General features: G+C 43.9%; 1 protein-coding gene and 1 non-coding gene across 3 annotated transcripts in view; one reads left to right on the plus strand and one right to left on the minus strand.

Moving 5' to 3' along the window:
* Positions 1 to 1,753: 1,753 nt before the first annotated feature.
* Positions 1,754 to 24,044, plus strand: part of RPTOR (regulatory associated protein of MTOR complex 1) — a 353,305-nt gene continuing 331,014 nt past the window's right edge. Inside the window, exon 1 of one of the 2 annotated variants that reach the window (XM_036836768.1) lies at positions 1,754 to 2,677. In XM_036836768.1, the coding sequence (XP_036692663.1) occupies positions 2,516 to 2,677 (162 nt within the window). In that variant the 5' untranslated portion in view covers positions 1,754 to 2,515. The remainder of the gene's footprint in view (positions 2,678 to 24,044) is intronic. The other variant, XM_036836767.1, reaches the window with a different exon arrangement.
* On the minus strand, positions 16,550 to 16,622 carry TRNAR-CCU. The gene has a single exon. It is a non-coding gene; the product is annotated as a tRNA-Arg (tRNA).

A 24,044-nucleotide genomic window follows, 5' to 3' on the forward strand; every position in this document is an offset into this window, starting at 1 on the left:
TGAATCTTTATTTTAAAATAGTTTCCCAGGTGATTCTGACAACCTGCCAGTTTTGGGTTCCACGGGCTCCGTTACTACCTTCGCTTAGAATGTCAGACAGGGTGAGTAGATTTCCCCAGGTGACATACTTCATAGGTGAGGAAACTGAATCTCACACAGATCTCACATGGGTTTTCCCATGTCACAGGGCTAGTTAGGAATGAATGGGTTTAATGCTGCTGCTTTTCTGTAACTGCTGCTTCCTGCAAGAGTGCCTGGGGACCCTGGCCTTCACTGTTGTGAGCTGCAGGGTGACAGGGCAGAGCCGGAGTTATGCTGCTGCCCTCAGGTGAGAGTGGGGTCTTCTCAGGACCCTGCAGTCCTGAAGCCTCTGCTGGTGACTGTGGGGGATATTTTGTCAACACAGAGAGCAAGGAAAAGGCAGATTTTAGCCTCTATTTCTGTTCTGGTGAATTTGCCCTGAGTTTAATGGGAGGATTGGGCTCATCAGGATGTAATAACTGAATAAATGTTTAGAACGGTAATGATTTAATCCAAGAATTTTAATTAAATGCCTGTGACGTGCTAGGTGAGAATGATCTGGGATTGCACTATTCACTCGGCTGTTGAAAGGAACACAAATGCCATCAGGATTTTTATATGGGCTGCCACATTGTGTCAAAGCCCTAGGAAACCACACTGAGAAAAAGGGTCTCTTCCAGAGCCCACCCTGAGGTTTTAGATTAGTAAAGCACACAGGGCTGCTAGATCTCGCTCCAGCTATAGACGCATCATTGCTGGAATTGTATTGGGCACTCACTATATACCAGATACCTACACGGGTTAATTTTATCCTTCAAGGTGGGTATTATATTAACCCAGTTTTATAGTTGAGGAAAGTGAGGCTGAACTAGTTAAGGGATTGACCAAGGTCACAGACATGGAAAGTGATACAGCTGAGATGCAGATACAGGTGGGCCTGACCTCAAAACCTAAATGCAGAGGGGAAGACGAGCCTCTTTGCCTTCTGCCCGGCTCTATCTAACGGTTACATCTGTGTCTCACTAGACACTATGTTTATTGAAGGCAGGCACCGCATGCTGCTTGGGGTTTATAATCCCTCCGCATGGGACACAGTTATCCACAAACTGTAAATACGCAATGTTTATGGAATACAGCAATAAAGTAACGCAGGAGGCGTGACACGCATAGAAATCTGTAGTGTTTAGTTGTTTGCACATGAAGCTCTATCAAAATAAGAATAAACTGCACAGAAAATAAGATGGATTAAGCAAAAAATTATAATTGTCGAAATTAATTTTTTCATTTAGTGTTCCTTGAAAATAAAAAAGAAAATATGATTGATACTGTGGAGGATACTACACCCCCACCCCCCCAATACTATCTTCTTTTGTAATGTTATCAATTGTTCTTTCTGAAGCCTTTGCTGCTTTTTCAAAATCTGGACAAGGGGTCGAATCCTTTAATTTCAGAAGCATGTAGGTCCATTTGTAATAATAAAAAGCTTTTTTCCAAATAACACAGTTTCATTTATAGGACTGACTTTGATATGACGCATCTATTATACTAACTGCCATAAACTCTAGAAAGCGTAATTGTGGTAACGATGGTAACGGGGAGACAGGGACGCCTCTCGCTGCCTCCTGGGAAGCATGGCCAGAACGCTCTGAGGAAGTTTGGCTTGTTCGCCACGCCGTAGATCGCGCTGCATGCTGGGTCTTGGCAATATGGCGTCCTCCTTGATGTGCTGATGAGAGGAGTTTCACTGTAGCTTCAAGCCAGAGGGCAAAACTCCCCAAACCCAATAAGCCCACGTTACGCGTTTTCTCCGCGGCTCCGTGTCGCCCGTTTCTCAGGACTCGTTCTCAGGCAGGAGAGAGCCACGGGGCCGGAGTCCAGGACCGGCCAGGCCGCGCGGACCCGCGGCTGAGGAGCCGGCTGCGGGCAAGCACGATGGGCCCGTCCTGGCTCTGGTTGCAGCAGCTCCGGCGAGTGCGAGATCCGCAGGGCTGAAAGTGGCTGTAGGAGACCCGAGGCGCTCTGAACCTCTTCCCCTCGGCCGAAGACCTCAGCCCAGTCGGCAAACCGGCACCAAGAGCGGGCGGCCTGCCTGTCCTCGGATCGGCTGAGGCGTTGGAGGCCGAGAGCAGGGTCGTCGTGAGGCCTGGAGTCTCGCACGCCTTTGACAGCTCCGCTCGCAGCCCCTCCGGGAACGGACAGCCTCAGAAGCAGCCGGTGGCTTGGGATCTGGGGGCGTGTGTGTCTGTGAGGAGCTCCTTGGGTTCCCTCATTTCCCACCGCTCTTCCCACCCCTTCTGATTTCTCGCGCAGAGTTAGAGAGAAGGATCTCAGACTTCTTGCCTCAGCGAGGGTCTCCGCACACTCTCCATCCATTTCCTTTTCTACTTCCCCCTTCTCTGTTTCTTATTTCACCAATTCTGGTACACACTAGTTTTTAAGGCTGGAGGTTCTCGAGCGCTTGCTGCCCAGGACTCCCCCACCCCCTCCCCCGGTGATGGAATCCGAGATGCTGCAGTCGCCCCTCCTGGGTCTCGGGGAGGAAGATGAGGCCGATCTTACTGACTGGAACCTGCCTTTGGCTTTCATGAAAAAGAGGCACTGTGAGAAAATTGAAGGCTCCAAATCTTTAGCTCAGAGCTGGAGGATGAAGGATCGGGTAAGTGGATTGAGCCTGCGTCCCTTAGACCTTGATAACTTTTTCAAGAAAGTTCAGGGCCAGAAATATGTCCTTGGGAGAGCAGCGATATTTTTTCTCAGCCACATGTTGCAAGTCAACCAAAAAGCACAAACCATTTCAGACTCCATTTTTTAATTGTAAATGGAAAAAGCTGTTTTAGTTAGTAGTTATTCACTGGATAGTGTTAATTAGATTCAAAGTAAGTTCTAATTCAGACAATGGAAGTTAAGCAAGTTAGAAAATACAGCATTGCAACTATTTACATACTCTCTGATATACTTTGTACTGTTAAACTTTGTATTGTTAACACTTAGAGGAAAGACAACTTGGGATATATTTGTCCCAACGTGGTTAGTCTACTTAGTGGCTAGTTTACTTTTTTTGTCCAAGCTAGGTGGAGTGCAGAAGTCTAATATAGTATGCTAGGAAACAAGATTACTGGCAAATGTTCAGCTAGTAACAAATTAATGCAAAGTTATTTTAAAGTTACAGTGAACTTCATCATAGACTTCTAAACAGTTTGTCTTGAATCAAGACTTTCGTACTTTTATGTGGTGTCGCGATACTGTTAGGTGGAGACAATTTCTCTAATAATAGAGTATGATGGGTTGGAACTTGGGTCTGGTAGGGGGTCCTCATGGTGTTGGAGTGTGGATAGTGACTTAAGAAGCTAGTAGGAAAGAAAACAGTCAATTTTGTGAAACCTGTCCTTAATCAACCACCATCTATTTCCTGGCCTCCAGAGCAAAAGGGTGGGATCGTCTCACCCATACACGCTTATAATTTGTTTTGGGGTTTTTTTTGTGCTTTGTTTTCTCCTTCAAAACTGTCTTTATTGATTTGAACATTTTAGCCTAAGAGGGGTAGTTGGTGTTGTAATGCAGTGTGCTTGCTCTGGGTTTATGGATATGTTTATATAAGATTGTTGTTTTTAGTGTATGATGTTGAACATATATAGGATTACCCTTGTGGTAATTCTAGCTAGTCAGTCACTAGTAACTGGTGCTTCAGTTGTTATTAGGAAAATTTGTTTCATCCAAAAGTAGTTTAGAGACTAAAAAGAGATGGTCATTGGAAGAGATTGTATAAAGTTTGTCTTACGGACATCTTTAGTACTAATTATATGGTTTAAAGCTTTTGTGGTTCCTATGCATATATGAAAAGACTTATTTTAAAACTAACTGTAATCTTTTTTTTTTTTTCCATTCTATTTGGAGGGCTTTTTTTTCTTTTTTCTTTTGAAATGCGGTTCCCTTTGCTACTCTAAACCCATGCTTAAACTGTTCAAAACTGATTGATGGATTTATTTTTGACCTTTTAATTAAAACAATTTGTGAATGATTAACATTCCCTGGTAAGCTCTTCATAGGTTATTAAGAGGAAGAAAAGTTCTGGGAGTCGGAGTAATTACTGAGATTTTGACTTAGAAAGATCCAGGGGAGAAAGTTTGCTGTGTCCGACCTTTGCAAGTCGTTTAATGAAGAAGAAGATCAGCAGCTAACATTTTTAGTTAAGTTTGTGAGAGCTTGGCCTCTGTACATCCTTGTAGTCTCTTTCCCCTGGTTAGACCCTGAGGGGACCTTTTCAGCACACTATGCTAGGGTAAAGGGTACAGATCCAAATGATGCTGAGAGTTGGAAGGTAGCATAAATGAATGAAACAGGCCAGATAGAAGGAGAATAATGGCACAGGTTCATAGATAAATGGCAGCTGAGGTTTGACTCGTGCCTGACTTTCTGGAGGCTGAGATCAGTGAGGCGCTGAAGAGCACAGGCTGCAGCTCAAGGGGCAGCTGGTCCTGGCCAGGTCTCCCTCTCTCTCTCTTTTCTTTGAGAAGCCAGAAAACTTTTTTTTTTTTTTAATGTGAAGTTTTCCAATTTTAAAATACTGGAACTAATTCGAATATTACAAAACATGAAGCAGTCCATTTGTGGGGTTGGCTCTGGCCTGTGGGTTACCCATATGTGACTTCAAGATTCTAGGAATCTTGAGCACATGGGCATGATGCCAGACTGTTTCCCTGTGCTGGAGGTGATCTCCAGCAGTCTGATGATGCAGCATCATTGTAAAGCAACAGGTGTGGACCTGGTTGTCCTGTACCAGGACCTGTGTAGACTACTTCTTCCAGGGGGCAATTGACTGCCCTAAATGCAGACTCAGTCATTGCTTTTTCCTGTGATCCGTATGCAAGTCCACATACTTTTTTTAAAAAATAAATTTTATTTATTTATTTATTTATTTTTGGCTGTGTTGGGTCTTTGTTGCTGCATGCGGCTTTCTCTAGTTGCGGTGAGAGGGGGCTACTCTTCGTTGCGGTGCGCAGGCTTCTCATTGTGGTGGCTTCTCTTGTCGTGGAGCACGGACTGTAGGCTCGCAGGCTTCAGTGGTTGTGGCACCTGGGCTCAGTAGTTGTGGCTCATGGGCTCTAGAGCGCAGGTTCAGTAGTTGTGGCGCATGGGCTTAGTTGCTTCATGGCATGTGGGATCTTTCCCGACCAGGGCTCGAACCTGTGTCGCCTGCATTGGCAGGCAGATTCTTAACCACTGTGCCACCAGGGAAGTCCCAAGTCCACACACTTTTATTGTATATGTATCAGTAGTTACTTACTGTTGTCCTATTTAGTGGAGTTGTTAAGGGTTCCTAAAATTGACAACTTTACCAAAGTTGAGTGATGACTCCAAGTTTTCTGCCTCTCGGCATTTGGCATCCTCACAGAACTACAGCACGTGCCCACTCTCGGTTGGGATTCCCACAGTCTTGGTATTGAACCATTCCTGGTTTTCAGATGCCACTATTGTTGCATTTTAATTACTAAGTTACTGTAAGTTTAATACTCTTATTATCAAATTATCAAGTTTGTTGTTTGGTTGTGTGTAGTAAATATGTATATGCCTCACTGGCATTTTTGACTTGTGATTTTCAGATAACTAGACATGTGAATTACAGTTCGAAGTGAATCATTCATAGACCTATGGCTAAAACAGATTTGTATATAACTCCGCCATTTATGTTTTACTGTGATACTTTATAGTTATCACAGAGTTCATTTTCCGCAAAGTGGGCATGTGGAGAAAATTGGTCTCAGATGGATCTTTACCTTACGTATGTGGGATGGAATCAGGGAAGCCTGAGAGCTATTGCTCTGAAAGAAAACCATTGACAGAGACACTATACCTGCATGTGTGTAGGAGATGTAGCTATAAAATGATGAAGCCATTTCCCAAACCAGTCTTTAGACTTAGTCACCTTGCTTTGTAGCCATATTTGAATAAACCACGGAGGAAGCCAAGTAGATACATTAAACTGATATATGGACAGTCAAATGTTTAGGTTGTCTTTGGAGCAAGGGGAAATAGTAATACTTTATAACCCTTCTTTACTCCTGTTTCCTCACTTTGCATCCTCTCAATCTACTCCATTTAGGCTCTCTTCCATGCCACTCAGACTGCCCTCCACAAGGTCATCATTTGTTGCTAAATCTAAATGTCACTTCTCTGTCCTTATCTTTTCGACTTCTCAGCAGCATTCCAGGGTGGACCACTCGCTCATTCACACAGCTTTTTCCTCACTTGCTTCTGTGTCTTCCTGAAACTCCAGGTCTTCCTCTGAGGTCACTAACTGCTCCTCCTCAGACTCCTTTGCTGGTTGACAGCTGAGCGTAGAGTGTTCCAGAACTTGATCTTGGAGCCCTTTCTCTTTTCTCTGTACACCCCTTGCTAGCTGATCTCATCTAGTCTCATGGTTTTATGTGCCGTCTACATGCTGTGACTCTTGTCTCAGGTACCTAATTGCCTGCTTTGCCTTGGTTTTCTCCATCACAACACAGTGTCATCACCACCCACTCAGTTGTTCAAACTGTAAATCTAGAATTTATCTGTAATTATTTCTTCTTCCTCTGCTCATTGTACTGTCTGTCATCAGCAGAACCTGTCAACTTTGCCTCCAAATTGTGTCTTATATTGGACCACCTCATTTTGTCTCCACCGATGTGAGCCCAGTCCAGGCAACTACCATCTTTCATCTGGATAGCTAGAATCGTGTCCTGACTGGTCTCCCTATGTCTGCTCTTGTCCTACAATTGATTCTTCACGTAGTGGTCAGAGGGAGCTTGTTAAAGTGTAAATCAGATTCCATTACTTACCAGGCCGCTTGGAGTAGAACACAAACTCCACCCTGGTTCACAAATCTTCTTGATCTGACCCCACCTGCCTTTTCTGCTTCTTGGATGGAAAGGCCTGGAATGCTCTTCCATCTGACCTTTGCACACTTGGCTCCTTCTTGTAGTTTGCACCCAGTGTCTAGGTCACTTCCTTTCCTGATCACCCCATCTTAAGCAGCTCCCCAGTCGCTCATGATCACTCTTTATGTCTCTGATATTTTTCTTTATACCCTGACCCCCAGAAGTGAGCTTTTTAATCATAAAACAAGAACCTTGTTTCTGCTGGCATAGAGGACAGTGCTTGGCACACAATAGGGATTCAATAAAAATGTACTGATGAAAAAATGAATTGTTCACCAAGGGCTTCCACATAGATCATGTCTTTCAAGGCTCAATAGCAGAGATCGTTATCTATGTGTGATTGATGAGGAAACTGGGGCTTGATTAAAAGGCTTGTCTGAAGGGACATAGTTACAGGGCTCCAACAGAGGAAGCAGAATCTGAGAAACACAGCCCAGGTAAAAACAAACAGGCAAAACTGTATCACAGTGTCTCCACTGGAAAAATCCTGCTGAGAGGCCATGGAGGCTGAAACAAAATGTATGGGGAAGATGAGGCGGGTGGTGGTCAACCACCAACAGAACAATGCTGATGGTGCAGCCTAGCTGTTCTCACCGTGTGCTCGGTGCTCGCTCGGGTCCCCGAGGCGACACTGTTTTCATAATAATAGAAGATGTTAGTTATTGGCCTTTTCCCCATGTTGACAGTTGCGCTGATTGTGGGTGGGTGAAACTGCTGGTGCCTGAGCTTGAATCAAGATGGTGGCGTCTGACTGTGCTGGTGGTTATTGTTTTCTTCATTGCCATATGCTCTCAGTAAAAAAAAAAAATCGCAGTTTCACTTCAGAATGCCCTTGATAAAGCATTAAAATTATTAGTTTTCTTAAATCTTGGCTCTTTGGTACACGCCTTTTTTATCCTTTGCACGAGGCATGGTTGTCTGAGGAAGAGCACCTGCGGTTGCCGGCTGCGCCAGTTGCTACCCTTCCTGAAACACAAGCTGCACCTGGAGGAGGCTGGCAGGCCGGCCCTGAACGGTCAGGCTTGGGTTCTGGTGGACATTTTCTGGAAAACGAACCAAGTGAGCTTCACTTCAAGGAAAATAACTGACAGTATTTGTTGCCAGTGATAAAATTTGAGCTTTCAAGTGAAAATTAGAGTTTTGGAAAACCTGTATCTGCCACTGTGAGCTTCCCAGCTTCCCAGTACTTAAAGATGTTTCTGATGAGATGATGGTGATATTAATGAATATGATCTTTCTTATATTGTAGAATGAAATGTGTCCACATTTGGAACATCTGCATAATTCAGTGAACCAATATTTCCAAATGACCGATTCATGATATTATAAAATCATCCATGGGTAAAAGATCCAAAGTTAGGCCAATGGATTTTAACATAATAGGGTATGAAGAGTCATTGCTTTGGTTTTGGATAGATTAAATTTTCTATTTTCTATTCTATTCAGATAGATTACAGCAAACCTTTAAGAAACTACCACTTACTGAGTTTTGATGTAATATCATAGAAGAATATTTCCAATTATTTTGCTATTCTGTTACTCCTGCCCTTTGCAAACTATGTGTCTTTTTCAGTCCATATTTTTCTCACATACTTCAGCCAAAACAACATATCACAACAGATTGAATGCAGAATGTGAGAGTTCAGCTGTCTTCTATTAAGGCAGACATTGGGAGATTTGCAAAAAACAGTGTCACTTGTCTAACACTTTTTTGAAAATAGTTATTTTTCATAGAAATCTTTATTGAAAATGTAATAAGTTTATAATTTTTAAGTGAATTAATAAGGAAATATATATATATATATATTTGGTTTTAACATCTAATATGGAAAATATTGATAAATGTAACATATAAAAAGCTCTTTGGGAGTCTTCAGTAATCTTTTAAGAGTGGTTAGGTGTCCTGTTATCAAATGTTTGAGACTTGTTAGTGTAGTTAAAAGAAAGTGGACATGATGGAAATCTCTGGCATTCCTATACACCAACAACGAAAAATCAGAAAGAGAAATTAAGGAAGCAATCCCATTTACCCTTGTAACAAAAAGAATAAAATACCTTGGAATAAACCTGCCTAAGGAGTCGAAAGACTTGTACTCAGAAAACTATAAAACACTGATGAAAGAAATCAAAGACGACATAAACAGATGGAGAAGTATACCATGTTCTTGGATTGGAAGAATCAGTATTGTGAAAATGACTATACTACCCAAAGCAATCTACAGATTAAATGCAATCCCTATCAAACTACCAATGGCATTCTTCACAGAATTAGAACAAAAAATTTTACAATTCGTATGGAAACACAAAAGACCCTGAATAGCCAAAGCAATCTTGAGAAAGAAAAACAGAGTTGGAGGAATCAGGCTCCTCGACTTCAAACTATACTACAAAGATACAGTAATCAAGACAGTATGGTACCGGCACAGAAACAAATATAGATCAGTGGTACAGGATAGAATGCCCAGAGATAAACCCATGCACATATGATCACCTAATTTACGACAAAGGAGGCAAGAACATACAATGGAGAAAAGACAGCCTCTTCAATAAGTGGTGCTGGGAAAACTGGACAGCTGCATGTAAAAGAATGAAATTAGAACACTCTCTAACACCATACACAAAAATAAACTCCAAATGGATTAAAGACCTAAATGTAAGACCAGACACTATAAAACCCTTAGAGGAAAACATAGGAAAAACACTCTTTGACGTAAATCACAGCAAGATCTTTTTTGACCCACCTCCAAAAATAGACAAATGGGACTTAATTAAACTTAAAAGCTTTTGCACATCAAAGGAAACCATAAACAAGACAGAAAGACAACCCTTAGAATGGGAGAAAATATTTGCAAATGAAACAACAAAGGATTAATCTCCAAAATATACAAACAGCTCATGGAGCTCAATATCAAAAAAACAAACGATCCAATTAAAAAATGGGTGGAAGACCTAAATAGACATTTCACCAAGGAAGACATATGGATGGCCAAGAGGCACATGAAAAGGTGCTCAATATCACTAATTATTAGAGAAATGCAAATCAAAACTACAATGAGGCATCACCTCATGCTGGTCAGAATGGCTATTATCAGAAAAATCTAGAAACAATAAATGCTGGAAAGGGTGTGGTGAAAAGGGAATCCTCCTGCACTGTTGGTGGGAATGTAAATTGATACAACCTCTATGGAGAACAGTATGGAGGTTCCTTAAAAAACTAAAAATAGAACTACCATATGACCCAGCAATCCCACTACTGGGCATATACCCTGAGAAAACCATAATTCAAAAAGAGACATGTACCACAATGTTCATTACAGCACTATTTAAAATAGCCAGGACATGGAACCAACCTAAATGTCCATCGACAGATGAATGGATAAAGAAGTTGTGGCACATATATACAATGGAATATTCCTCAGCCATAAAAAGAAACGAAATTGAGTTATTTGTAGTGAGGTGGATGGGCCTAGAGTCTGTCATACAGAGTGAAGTTAAGTCAGAAAGAGAAAAACAAATACCGTATTCTAACGCATATATATGGAATCTAAAAAAAAAAAAATGGTACTGATGAACCTAGTTGCAGGGCAGGAATAAAGATGTAGACATAGAGAATGGACTTGAGAGCACGGGTTGGGAAGGGGAAGCTGGGGCGAAGTGAGAGTAGCATCGACATATATACACTACCGAATGTAAAATAGTTAGCTAGTGGGAAGCAGCAGCATAGCACAGGGAGATCAGCTCTGTGCTTTGCGATGACCTAGAGGGGTGGGATAGGGAGGATGGGAGGGAGGCTCAAGAGGGAGGGGATATGGGGACATATGTATGTATGTGGCTGATTCTGTTGTACACTTTGGTGTACAACAGAAACTAACACAGTATTGTGAAGCAATTATACTCCAATAAAGATCTATTAAAAAAATAGAGAGAGAAACAAGTGTAAAAAAAAAAAAAGTGGGCATCAGACTTAAACTAGGAAGAAGGCTTGAGGTATCAGATGGTTGGCCAAAAATACCAAGCTTGACCAGAAATCAAGTGACAGACCTAAAAGGGATCTGTTACACTCTTTCCATCCTCTGAGCTTGTGCTTGTGGAGAGCCTTTGTGATTGTGAAGGCATTTGCCTTATATGTAGCCCTTTAGGCACCGTTAGGGCCTCCTGTTGCCCCTGTTGCGTGTCCTGTAGGAAGACACACTGCCACTCACCCAGGACGGCCTTGTTCTGTGAGGGGAGGAGAACGGATCCAGTGGGGCGAGGGGAGGTAGCCAGAGGTCTTCACTTCAGCTCAGTGGAGGTTTATTGCTTACTGACAGTGTGCCGTGTCATCAAATTATAGTGCACTGTGTGTTTATAGGGGAGGAGACCATGGTTATCAGCGAAAGCCTTTAGTTTATAGTAAATAAGTGAATCCTTTGCATTGAACAACATTTATGAAACATAAATCAGTCAAGTCGACCGAGCTTTAAACTCACAGCAACTAATGACTGTTGATGTAGTTGGTGATGGCAGCTGCTTCAGGATTTAAGCAGGGGAGTGTCAGACATAGATTTGTGTTTTGAAAGGTCTTTTTGACTGTGGGTGGAGTGGAGGGTTTGAAGAGAGGTGACACTGGAGGTGGCATCACCAGCTGGGGAGGGGAGTGTGATAATCCAGGTGAGAACCACCAGGGCTGGAGGAGACAGTGGTGGGAGGGGTGGAGGACAGGGCAGGGCCTCTGCTGATGTCCAGAAGGTGGAATCGAGAAGGTAGAATCAAGGGAGTCTGGTTTGGATGTGGGGGTAAAAGGGGGTGGGGTTTATAACACCCTCTCACTTTGCATTTGAAGTATATGAACTTTCCTTTGGCATTTGTCATGTGAGCCTCAGGAGCCACAAAGGGACATCTACATAGATTTTTTTTAACCTGCTTTAAAAAATGTACCGTGTTCCATTTTTTTTTTAATTAATTAATTAATTTATTTATTTATGGCTGTGTTGGGTCTTTGTTTCTGTGCGAGGGCTTTCTCTAGTTGTGGCAAGTGGGGGCTACTCTTCATCGCGGTGCGTGGGCCTCTCACTATCGCGGCTTCTCTTGTTGCGGAGCACAGGCTCCAGACGCGCAGGCTCAGTAGTTGTGGCTCACGGGCCTAGTTGCTCCGTGGCATGTGGGATCTCCCCAGACCAGGGCTCGAACCCGTGTCCCCTGCATTGGCAGGCAGATTCTCAACCACTGCGCCCACTGGAAGCCCCCGTGTTCCATTTTGAACAACGTGCTGTGGAAGAGTCCTGAAATGGATGAGAACATTTCTACCTCATTATCACCTTGTGGAATTGTAAAGCTAGAGTTCTAACAAGATCCATGTGGCTTACATATAGAGGGTGTCCTCTAGGTTTCTGACTCTGTCCTCTTTTTGTTCAGAATCCATTAAAGTGCTTGGGGCATCCACCATGCTTGTCTCCGTGGAGCTCAAGGTGGATACTGTTTCCTTTTTGTAAGTGTAGTTAAATACATAGAAAAGGCCATTCCAGTAAATATATGGCATGATAAGTTAATGCTTTAATCATGTTCTTGAACCTTATACTTGCCCTGTACATCCAACTCTGCAGAGAGGGTTGTGCCTTTACAGCAGAAGGGGAGACAGCTGAGGAGAGACAGCCAGAGACATGTGTTAATTTTACCCACCGTCGGTGTGCTTTCTAGGTGGGTCTTCTGTTCTTGACTACTACTATTTTGTATTTTTTAGTTTTGATGTAATTTCAGACTTACAGAAAAATTGCAAGAATAGTGTAATGAATTCCCATATATCCTTACCCAGATTCACCCGTTTTTACATCTTGCCTCATTTACTTTTCTCTATTTATAAATGTGAATATGTAATTCTTTCCCCTGAACTATTGAAGAGTAAGTTGGAGACTGTGCTCCTTTATGCCTTACTGTGTGTATCTGCTAAGAACAAGGACATCCTCTTACATAAACACAGGACAGTTGTAAACGTCAGGACATTTGCCATTGATATAATACTATTTTTTTTTTTTTTTTTTTTGCCACACAGCTTGCGGGATCTTAGTTCCCCAACCAGGGATTGAACCTGAGGCTACAGCAGTGAAAGTGCCAAGTCCTAATCATTGGATCGCCAGGGAACTCCCGATATAATACTATTATTAATCCACAGTTCACATTAAAATGTTGTGGTTTGCCCCTTTATGAGCCATTTTTGCCCCTCCCCCCATCCAGGTTCACTTACTGCCGTAGAAGTCTCATCTTTGTAGCCTCCTTTAATCTAAAGGAGTTTCTCAGGCTTTCTTAGAATTTCTTGAACTTGACAATTTTTTTATTGTCATAAAATATACATAATATGAAGTTTATCATTTAAACCATTTTTAAGGCTACAGTTATTAAGTACATTCATAGTGTTGTGCAGCCATCACCACCGTCCATTTCCAGAACTTTTTTGTCTGCCCAAACTGAAACTCTGTCCTCATTAAACACTAACTCTCCCTCCCCCTCCCCCAACCCCTGGTAACCACCATCCTACTTTCTGTTCTGAATTCATTGACCTTGACATTTCAAAAGAATACAGGCAGTTATTTCTTGGAACGTCCTCAAGTTGGTTTTGCCTGATACTTCCTTGTACTCAGATGCAGGTTATGCATTTTGGGTGAGGATGCTACTGAAGTGACTTGCTTTTTCCAGAGCATCGCATCATGTTGCTTGGTCCCAACTTTGTTGCTGTTCATTTGGCCCGTCCCTGTCATTATTTATTTTCTAGCTTAGCAAGGCCTCATCACATTGTTGTCAGTGCCCTTTGACATACAAGGCTTTGAACGTTTCTTAGCTTTTTGGCACTGTAAGATGTTCCAGGCTTATCTTGTATTTTCCCTGCCTCAGCCCTGGAATCAGCCTTTTCTCCAATGATCCCCAGTACCTTTTGGTGGAGAATGGAATTTAGAAGCAAGACCTGGCACTAAGTGTGCCCATTGCTGCTGGTGTGCCACTGTTTGCAGGCCCCCTCAGCAGAGAGGTAGGGTGGAGACATCCGTGTTTGTCTGTATTTATTGCTTATTTACTGCTGTGCATTGTACCGTGATGCACAGAGGTGATTACCACAAGGCCCGTCTCCTCTGTTCCCCTTTTCAGGTTTGTCACTTCCTTCCCAGCAGTGAAAACCTGGCTCCTTTGTCCTCACGGATTCATTTGCTGGCTGGAATACACAGAGGGGAGTTTCTGAACTGCTAACCCATAGCACTTGAGGAAGCACACTTATTAACTAAGAGGTTAATATTCACTTACATTATTGTTTGAGGCAAACTTTACATACAGTGAAATGCACAAATCCTAACTATTAGTGTACGCTATCTAAAAGCAAGTTGCAGGGCTTCTTAGTGTTTTGTGGGGAAATAATTGTTCTTATGAGCGCTTTGTACCATTTACCTACATGGCACTGAGCCTGGGATTGTGTGGGATCTCAGGAGGTATAAGACGTGGGCGTGGCCCTTGAGGAATTTTATCTTATTAGAGAAAATGGCATCCTTATACAAAGTTAAGTAAAAGCCCAACGCAGTAATTATGTATCTGCACTTGAGTAATAAGGTAGTGATTTAAGGAATTCTGCTTTCTGGACATTTCGGTGGCGTCTGTTTGCCCAAGCTGTGTGCAATAGGGGGTCCCTAATGGGGGAGATGAAAATGTGTGCAGGTCAAAGGTGGGGGTGTAGCAAGGGGACAGAGTGGTGAAGTTGCAAAAACTGATTTAAAGAATTCAGTAATTCAGCTAATATTTATTGAGGGCCTCTATGTGCCAGGCACCATGCTAAGTGTTGGCGATTCATTGGTACATAACTCCTGCTTTTAAGGAGTTTACCAGTTTACTGGGGGAGATGGGTTGGGGTGGTGGTGGCTGTGTGCAGAGTGGTGAGAAGGCCTCCTGGAAGGCAGGCACACTGAGCCAGTACCTGAAAGAGACTAGAAGTGATCTGGGCAAAGAAGGAAGAGGGTGGGAGGGAGGGCAGAGGAGCCAGGTGTGCAGAGGTGGGGAGGGGAGAGAGCCGGTCTTTGAACAGTGCTTCCCTCTTTCCTCCCCAGGGCCATGCTCCAGCCACGGCCGTAGCCCCACCTGCTTTATCTTCTGTTGGCATGTCCACCCCGTGACACCGGGTTATGCATTTGTTTTGCCTCCCCAACTAGGACAGGGACTTTGTCTTGTTCGTGCCACATCTCCAGCTCCTCACATAATGACTGGCTGGTGGTAGGTGCTCAGTGAGTATTTGTTGCGCAAATAAATGGAGCAGAGACTGTTCGGAGAGAAGTGCCGGGAGACCCATGATGGTGGAGAGGCAAGCAGGGCAGGTCCTGACAAGCTTTGTGAGGCCCTAGGAATTTGGGTTTTGTCTTAAGGACAATTAAAGAAGGTTTTAAAGCAGGGTAGTGAAGTGATCAGGATTGCATTTTAAAAAGATTCTTCTGGCTATAGAGTCAGGCGGGGAGGGCGGGTTAGTTTGTGTGTGTGTGTTTATGTGTATGTGTTGTGTAGGTGTGTGAGTGCGTATGTATATGTTTGTGTGTGTGTGTGTGTGTGTGTGTGTGAATGTGTGTTAGGGATGGGGAGTGGGTCGGGAGCGTCCTGAGGAGGGGGAGGTGGGAGCGAGGAAGAGCTGGCCATAGCTCCAGCTAGGAAGGTGCCAGTGAGACGTGGGTGGCCCCAAGCGCTCCCTGGAACAAGGATTGATTGCACTTGGCCATTCATTGGCTGCAGGAGGCGACAGAATGCCTTGCTGGTTCCGATTGGATGTAAGAGGGAGAGGAATGAGCCACTACCAGCATTTGGGAGGGAAAGAACATGTATCTGGCTGTGGAAATGGGAAAAAGTTTTCCTTAAAGAATGTTTTGGTGGAAAATGTTGAAAGTGTTGCTTCAGTGGTTCCCAGCCTCCTGTCCCCTTGGCATCTGGTCTTCATCCCTCCCCGCTGCACCCCTTGTCCCCATGCCTGAAGGTATTGGTGATGAGCTGGGCACAGTGAATACCGTTCAGTTTGGTGTTTCCTTGCGTGACTTCTTTTACCCTTAAAAGTTGATCTGACAAGCAGTTTAAAGGTGTATCAAAATAAAACCACGGTCAAAATGTTAAATCAAGCTTTTCCTCTTTCTGCGTTCCCTCCAAGCCCTGGCCTAGGTCCGGACTTAGTTTCTACAGAGGTGAAACCACTGCAGGGACACAAGGTGCCTCCTGTCTGCTGTAGTGGACGTCCTGAGTGTGCTGACTCGGCACTGTCGTCTCCCTGAGTCTCTGGCCACAGGACCTCAAGGGCAGACTGTGTTTCTTCCTGTCTGTTGCCAGCCTGGCCTGGTAGGTGGCACAGCCCAGATCAGACCCCTGGTCTGGCTTCAGGGCCTGGCTCCAGAGAATTGCTTCTCAGTCTTTTCCTTTGTACATACAGCTCTTCTCCTGAAAGTGAGTTTTTACTTGACCAGCAGGCATGAATATTTTCCCTGAAGAGTTTTTTTTTTTTTTAATATTTATTTATTTATTTATTTGGCTGCACCAGGTCTTAGTTGTGGCACGTGGGATCTTCATTGTGGCATGTGGGCTCTTAGTTGCGGCATGCGGGCTCTTAGTTGCGGCATGCATGTGGGATCTAGTTCCCTGACCAGGGATCGAACCTGGGCCCCCTGCATTAGGAGTGTGGAATCTTAACCACTGGACCACCAAGGAAGTCCCAGTTTTTGTTGTTTAAATAAAACTTTATGCTGAAAATGGTCTTAATACTTGAAAAATATTTTAACTTTTTTTTATTGGAGTAACTGAGTTCCTTGAAAACTTGCTGTTTTCCTTCAGATTATAAAAATAACACGTCATTGTAGAATATTTAGAAAATATGGAAAAACACAACAGTGAAAATAAAAATTATATAAAATCCTGTATGCCACTGTTAATATTTTGGTGTATTTTCCACTTCTCTGTCTTCCCTTTCCCCCTTCCCCACAACCAGGAGTATACTGTATGTGTCGTTAAAGGATTATTTTGAATTATCTATTTTTGACATTCTTACCCTTGTAAGATCTGAAGCATAACAATAAAATAAGCACTCGGAAGACACCCATCACACTCAGGAACTAGATCATCATCAAGACTGTCACAGGCACTAGCTCTTAACGTCTTTATGCCTCTGGGAAAATAGTAGCACTACTAGCTTAGTTTTAAGTCGTGCTTACTGTGTGTCTGGCTTGTCCAGGCTTCCTACATTGACAATCCCTTTAATTTCCAAACAGCCCTGGGAGCAGGTACTGCTACACCCACTTTGTGATTGAGGAAACTGAGGCAAGAAAGGTTAGATGATTTTTCAAAGGTCACGTGGCTAGTGAGCCACAGAGCCTGGACTTGGACCCCGGCCATCTGGCCCTGGCATCTGTGCCCTCATTGTGCTGAGTTATCCCCCTCTCTGAGAACATGAGCGTTAATGGTTGAACCTGGGAGACCATGATTTGCTGGCTTCTCAGGAAGACCTGCTCACTCGCTGTTTACTGACCCCTGAGCCAGTGCCTCTGCTGTACCAGCTCCTCTGTGGGAATGAGGAAGGAGTGGACCTGGTCCAGAACCCTGGGAAGCACTGTGAAATCAGTACACCTGCAGACCAGCTTAGTGGATCAGATAGCGTCTGGAAACATCTAACTAGTGGCTCAAGGCTGTGTTAATACCAGTGAGAAGTAGTGATGTGGCCAGTGGCTGGTGAGGGATTCTAGGAGAGGGGTCTGGCTGAGGAAGGCTTCTGGAGGAGGGAGGGAGGACCTGAGCTGGGCACAGAGAAAGGAAGGATTGCACTGGCTGGAATGGAGAGGAAAAGACCGTCTAGGGTGGGGTATACATGGCCTCCAGTTTAGGTGAAAAGACACAGTGGGACACAGTGCTGGCGGGCGGGGAGTGGAACCACAGTGTGACCCTTTGGGTGCCCAGCAGAAAGGCTTGGCCCTTCTCCTTCAGTTATGGATGTGCGGGGAGATGATGACGGCAGCATCCTACCAAGGTTAACTGGGCGTTCTCTAGATGGACACAGGTGGGCAGAACACCTAATCGTCTGAAGGTTTTCAGTGAGCAAGAGTTGGTCCAGTTAGGACCAGCTTCTGCTCTGAGGGCACGGATCCCCGGGAGGTTTGGTGGTGAGAACTAGTGCTCGGGTGAGATACTGCAGAAGCGTGGGCCTCAGGGGGCTCACACACCTGGTGTTAAAGGTAGGTGGGTGTCAGGGAAGCTCTGGAAGCAAGAAAACATTTGAAGGACAGAGTAGAATTTTGGCAGGTGGAGTTGAGAGAATAGTATGGAGTTGGGAGGGAAGGGTTTGCCCAGAGTGAGAGGAAGCCTCAGGTTCCAGAGGCAGGAGGTGGTCTGCTCCACATCTTTAAAGGCCTGAATGGTAGCGTGAGGAAATGACATTTATTTGGAAAGCAACAAAATCTTTGAAGGTTTTTGAGTAGGGGTTGGGGTGTAAAGTGGAGTAGTAACATTCTGAGAGACATGAGGAGAGAATCATGGGATTTGGTGAATAATTGGGAGAAAGAAAAACTGTGTGGTGGTTTTTTGTGGGGGAGGGGAAAAGGACTTTCTCTCTCTTTTTTTGTCCATAGTTTTAGAATTTTATTAAAATTGAGAAGATAGAGCTCCTGTATACTTTGTACCCAGTTTCCCCTGTTGTTAACATCTTGCATTAGGATTGTACACTTGTCATAACCAATGAGTCAATATTGATACATTATTATCAATATCAACCAAAGTCTATCCATACTTTATTTGGATTTCCTCAGTTTTTACCTATTATCTTTTTCCTGCTCCAGGATCCCATCCAGGATGCCACATTACATTTAGTTGTTACGTATCCTCAGGCTCCTCTTGGCTTGTGACAGTCTCTCAGACTTTCTTAGTTTTGGATGACCTTGATAATTTTGAGCAGTACTGGTCAGGGATTTTATAGAGTGTCCCTCTGTTGAAATCTGTTTAATGTTTTTCTTATGATAAAACTGGGATTATAGGTTTTGGGGAGGAATATCACAGAGGGGAAGTGCCCTTCATATCACATCACATCAAAGGTCCATGCTCTCAACACGACTCATCACTGTTGATGTGACTTTGATTACCTGGCTGAGGTCCTGTTTATCAGATGTCTCCACTTGATATCCCCTCCCCCCATCTTGTTCTCTTTGGAAGGAATTTACTGTGCCCAGCCCACACTTAAGGAGAGGGGGGTTGTGCTCCATCTCCCTAAGGTCAGAGTATCTGCATATATTAATTGGAATTTTTCTGTATGGGAGATTTATCTATTCTTCCGCATTTATTTGTTCAATCATTTACTTATATCACTGTGGACTCATGGATATTTATTTTGTCCTTTGTGTTATAATTCACTACTACTTTATTTTGTTGCTCCATCTTTGGCCAGTGGGAACGCTTTCAGTTGGCTCCTGTGCTACTTTGACAAAGCCCCACCATTGTGGACTTTTTTTTTAAAGCACCTATTTACTTTCTGGCTGTTTACTTTCTGGAGCACAGGATGCTCTGGGATCATCGTGTACATTTCCTGCCTCGGTTCTCAAATCAGGTGTTTCTCCAAGGACCTCTGGTTCCTGTTATTGGAGAATGGTGTTAGAGACCAAGATCAGGGTGCCGGGTGTGCTCACTGCTACTGGGGTGTCACTACTTTTAGGTCCTTTCAGGTGACAGAGCAAGGAGATATATGTGCATATACTGACCCCTGTGTATATATACACATCTGTAAACATTTCTATATGTAACCATCTCTGTATTAAGCTAAACATGCATTTGTAGTGATGTCTTCAGGTCTAATCTGTTTTGTTTTTTCTGTTTTTTGTTGTTGTTGTAAATCTGGAACCAAGAGGTTAGTAACCTAAGGTGAAGTCAGAGATAGGTGTGCTTCTGGAGGAAAGCTAATGAGTATGTGTGTACCAGGGGGTGTCTGTGACGTAGCGCAGACTTCTTAAATATTTGTTGCATGACGGAGCCAGGGCCCTTGGTGACTTTTGTGAGTGATGTCTTGGTTGAATAGAAAATTTTGTGGAAGCTGAATTTCTGGGAACAGAAATTTCATCAAGGTGGTGAGGGGAGAGTGAGGCAGTGGTCACAGAGCAGGGGTTTGGGAGGAGAGAAGTGGCTGGCATTGGGGGCAACAGCAAACAAATGTTTGCAAGGCAGAGGAGCCATCAGAGGGAGAGATGGAAGGTGGTGGAAAGAGGCCCAGGGAGGGGAGGCAGTGTGGGCAGAAGCTATACTGTTCCTACTTTATTGCTTTACAGTTTGTGAACATTTTTTCACATGGATTTAGTCTACTTAATCCTGACAACACCCCTAGCAGGCACCTGTTGTTACCTGAGTGAACTGAGGCCACTTAGAGGGGGCATCCAACCCTGTGGAATTCATGGGCTGCTGAGGAGCCGAGCCAGGAGTCCAGGCCTCAGTCTGATGACTGAGGAGCCGGGCTGCCACCTTGTTTCTCATCCCATTTGCAGAGCAGCTTTGGGCGAGATTTCTCATTGGCTTAAAGTCCCTCCTTATGGAGACTCAAAAATCTTTTTTTTTTAATTTTAATTTTTATTCATTCATTTGTTTATTTATTGGCTGCGTTGGGTCTTCGTTGCTGCGCCTGGGCTTTCTCTAGTTGCAGCGAGTGGGGGCTGCTCTTCGTTGCGGTGCGTGGGCTTCAGTAGTTGTGGCACGTGGGCTCAGTAGTTGTGGCTCGCGGGCTGTAGAGCTCAGGCTCAGTAGTTGTGGCGCCTGGGCTTAGTTGCTCCGCAGCATGTGGGATCTTCCTGGACCAGGGCTTGAACCTGTGTCGCCTGCGTTGGCAGGCAGATTCTTAACCACTGCACCACCAGGGAAGTCCCAAGACTCAGAAACTCTTGATGGACTTTTTCTAAAAATTGAACAGGCAGCTGAGGTTTTATCTAAGAGAATGGACTTTGTTGTCAGACTGACCTTGGTCCAAGCTGGTTTCTTTTCTAGCTGTCTGTTCTTGGTCTAGATCTTAGTGTTTTGCTTTGTAAAGTGGGTCTAAGGCTACCTACCTCGTGGTGGTGTGTTGCAAAGATTAAATGTGATCATATTTATGAAGCAGGAAGACTGTGTGACACATAGCTGAGCCCAGTGTTTCGAGGGGCAGCCTGTGTGGCTGTGTGTTTCTGCCCATGTGCTCCTTACTGCACAACTGCTAAGGAGCTCCACCCCTCCTGTGTGGTGGCGCAGATGTTGCACGTGATTGACTATTTGGAAGAAAAAGAACAGATTTGTCCCTGTCGAGACAGCGAGCTGTGCCTGCAGTTTTCATCAGTTGATAAGGGGCACAAGTTGTTCAGGTGACCACCATCCTAAGAGGAGCTCCAAACTGGGCAGGCTTAGCTTTCTTTTTTTAAAAACCCTTTGCACCGACCCTTACCCCTCTCCGGAGTAAGATGGGAGCTCTCCTAAGATCCATGCTCTACCTGAGTGTGTTTATGTGAGGTTCTGGTAAATGTTATAGTTTATCAAAAACTAGACTTTATGGCACACTTCCCATAAATCAGTGTTTGTGAACACTACAGAAAATGAATTGATTCTTGCAGGCCACCATGGCAAGTATTAGGGCTTCAATAATAGCTCACACGTTTTTTCCTGACATCAAATTCATTTCATTCAGCATGAGTATTCTCGTAAAAACAGTTCTGAATCTACCAAATCAGACTGGGAAGGTGAGGTCATTACTGTTCCCTTCTTTCTAGTAAAGGTGCTCTGAAGATGAAATGCTTTATTTCCGTATTATGTGGTCTGTGAGGCAAACTGCTGGGTTTAACAGGCACTACTGTGGGAAATTCTCTGAACAGGTGCTTGCTGCAAAGCCCTTCTTTGTTGCTGGTACTGTCCCTGACTCCTACTCTGTTGCCTTCCCGTGGGTGGGCTCACTGGCCTAGCGCTCTCCTGGGTTCCAGGAGAAATGAGCCAAGTAGGAGGTACTTCAGCTCTCCCGGGGCCTCTCTGGGAGTAGCGGTGTGGGGGCTGACCCAGAAGTTGGGGGCCTGGCTCTGACCGCTGGGCTTTGGAGCTGTGGCTGGGCCGCATTTCCTGTGACCTACATTTGGTTCTTTGTCTCCAGATGCTGATTCACTCCTCCTAAGTTCAGTGACTCCCTGCTCTCACATAGCCTCAGAGCTTGTTACTAAGTTCCAGAGCTTGAGTTCCCTATATGCGTTCTGGTTTGCTTCATATTTTTCTGAGTTTTGGTTTTGGGCACCTGATGGGCTCTCCCTTCCTGGATTTGCCTGGGTCCTGCAACCCAGTATATGGAGTGGTGCCCCTGAGCTGTGTTGTGCTCCACATGCTGTGTCTCCCTCAGATGCCCTCCAGGACCCCAGGTGCCAGAAGTATGCCTGAAGTGGGCTTGGAGATTGACTCATCCCCTTGGCTACTACCCCTGCCCCAATCCCTAACATTCACCTGGTCCTACTGGGGGGGTGGGTGTTGACCACGAGCCCTTCGCTCTGCACTTGCTTATTGCAAGCTGTACCAGGACATGCTTGTTTATGGATCATTTACTAGTGCCATATCAATGTCTTATGTTACTGTGTTGAACTTTGAGACAGTGGATCCTAATTTATGATCTGTTTTGTTGCCTTATTAAAATTAATGATAGTTTTCACTTAAATAAATATATTTTCACTTAAATGCATATATTTGAGAAATAGTTGCCAGATTGTCCCTGACAGTATTCTTTTCTCTGAGAAGAATTTCATGCTAAGTAGATTATGGTTGATTCTATAGATTATTTTTTTCTTCATTTTAAATGGCATAACTTTATGGAATTGTCTTTATAGAATTGTGAGCCTGTTTTAAATTTAGGAATAATAAATCCAAACAAATGTAGAAAACTGGCATTTTAAGATTATCCCAGTTTTCTACAAGAATATTCATTACAGCATTCATTCATTCATTCATTTAGTCTGTATTTATTGAGTTCCTGCAAATAACCTAATATCCATCAATAGAGAACTGATTAATTAACTTTTGGTGCATCATATACTAGACTTCCATGCAGCTACTAAACACAGAAGTAATTCTGTGTGTGCTGTTATGGGAAAGTTTCTAAGATATATTATTAAATTAAAAAACAAACCACACACATTAAAAAAAAATACAACTAAGGCACAGAGCAGACTGGTGTGATCCTGTTTTTGTGTTTTTAAAAAGCTATATAGGGCTTCCCTGGTGGCGCAGTGGTTGAGAATCTGCCTGCTAATGCAGGGGACACGGGTTCGAGCCCTGGTCTGGGAAGATCCCACATGCCGCGGAGCAACTAGGCCCGTGAGCCACAACTACTGAGCCTGCGCGTCTGGAGCCTGTGCTCTGCAACAAGAGAGGCCACGATAGTGAGAGGCCCGTGCACCGCGATGAAGAGCTGCCCCCACTTGCCACAACTAGAGAAAGCCCTCGCACAGAAACGAAGACCCAACACAGCCAAAAAAAAATAAAATAAATAAATTAATTAATTTAAAAAAAAAAAAAAAAAGCTATATATAGGGCTTCCCTGGTGGTGCAGTGGTTGAGAATCTGCCTGCCAATGCAGGGGACACAGGTTCGAGCCCTGGTCTGGGAGGATCCCACATGCCGCGGAGCGACTAGGCCCGTGAGCCACAATTGCTGAGCCTGCGCGTCTGGAGCCTCTGCTCCACAACAAGAGAGGCCAATAGTGAAAGGCCCGCGCACCGCGATGAAGAGTGGCCCCCACTTGCCACAACTAGAGAAAGCCCTCGCACAGAAACGAAGACCCAACACAGCCATAAATAAATAAATAAACAAATAAAATTAAAAAGAAAAAAAAGCTATATATACATATAAAAATAAGTGCTTATCTATGTAAAAAATATATGGAAAGTTACACATTTAAGGACAGGGATAGGAGGTAGGCATCAGTAGAATTATACTTATAAAAATTTATATTTTCCTGTATTTAATTATTATATCCTTTTGCATGGTTATTTTAATGTTAGTTAAAAACATGATTACCCTTATGATATGTCCTCTGTGGGCCTATTAACGATACCTTTGTTTTATTTTTTGAGGTGGTGGTTCTAAGGTTTGCAGTATTACATCCTTAACTTATCA

This window comes from Balaenoptera musculus, chromosome 20 (genome assembly GCF_009873245.2).
Source record: "Balaenoptera musculus isolate JJ_BM4_2016_0621 chromosome 20, mBalMus1.pri.v3, whole genome shotgun sequence".
In the NCBI taxonomy this organism is placed as follows: domain Eukaryota; kingdom Metazoa; phylum Chordata; class Mammalia; order Artiodactyla; family Balaenopteridae; genus Balaenoptera; species Balaenoptera musculus.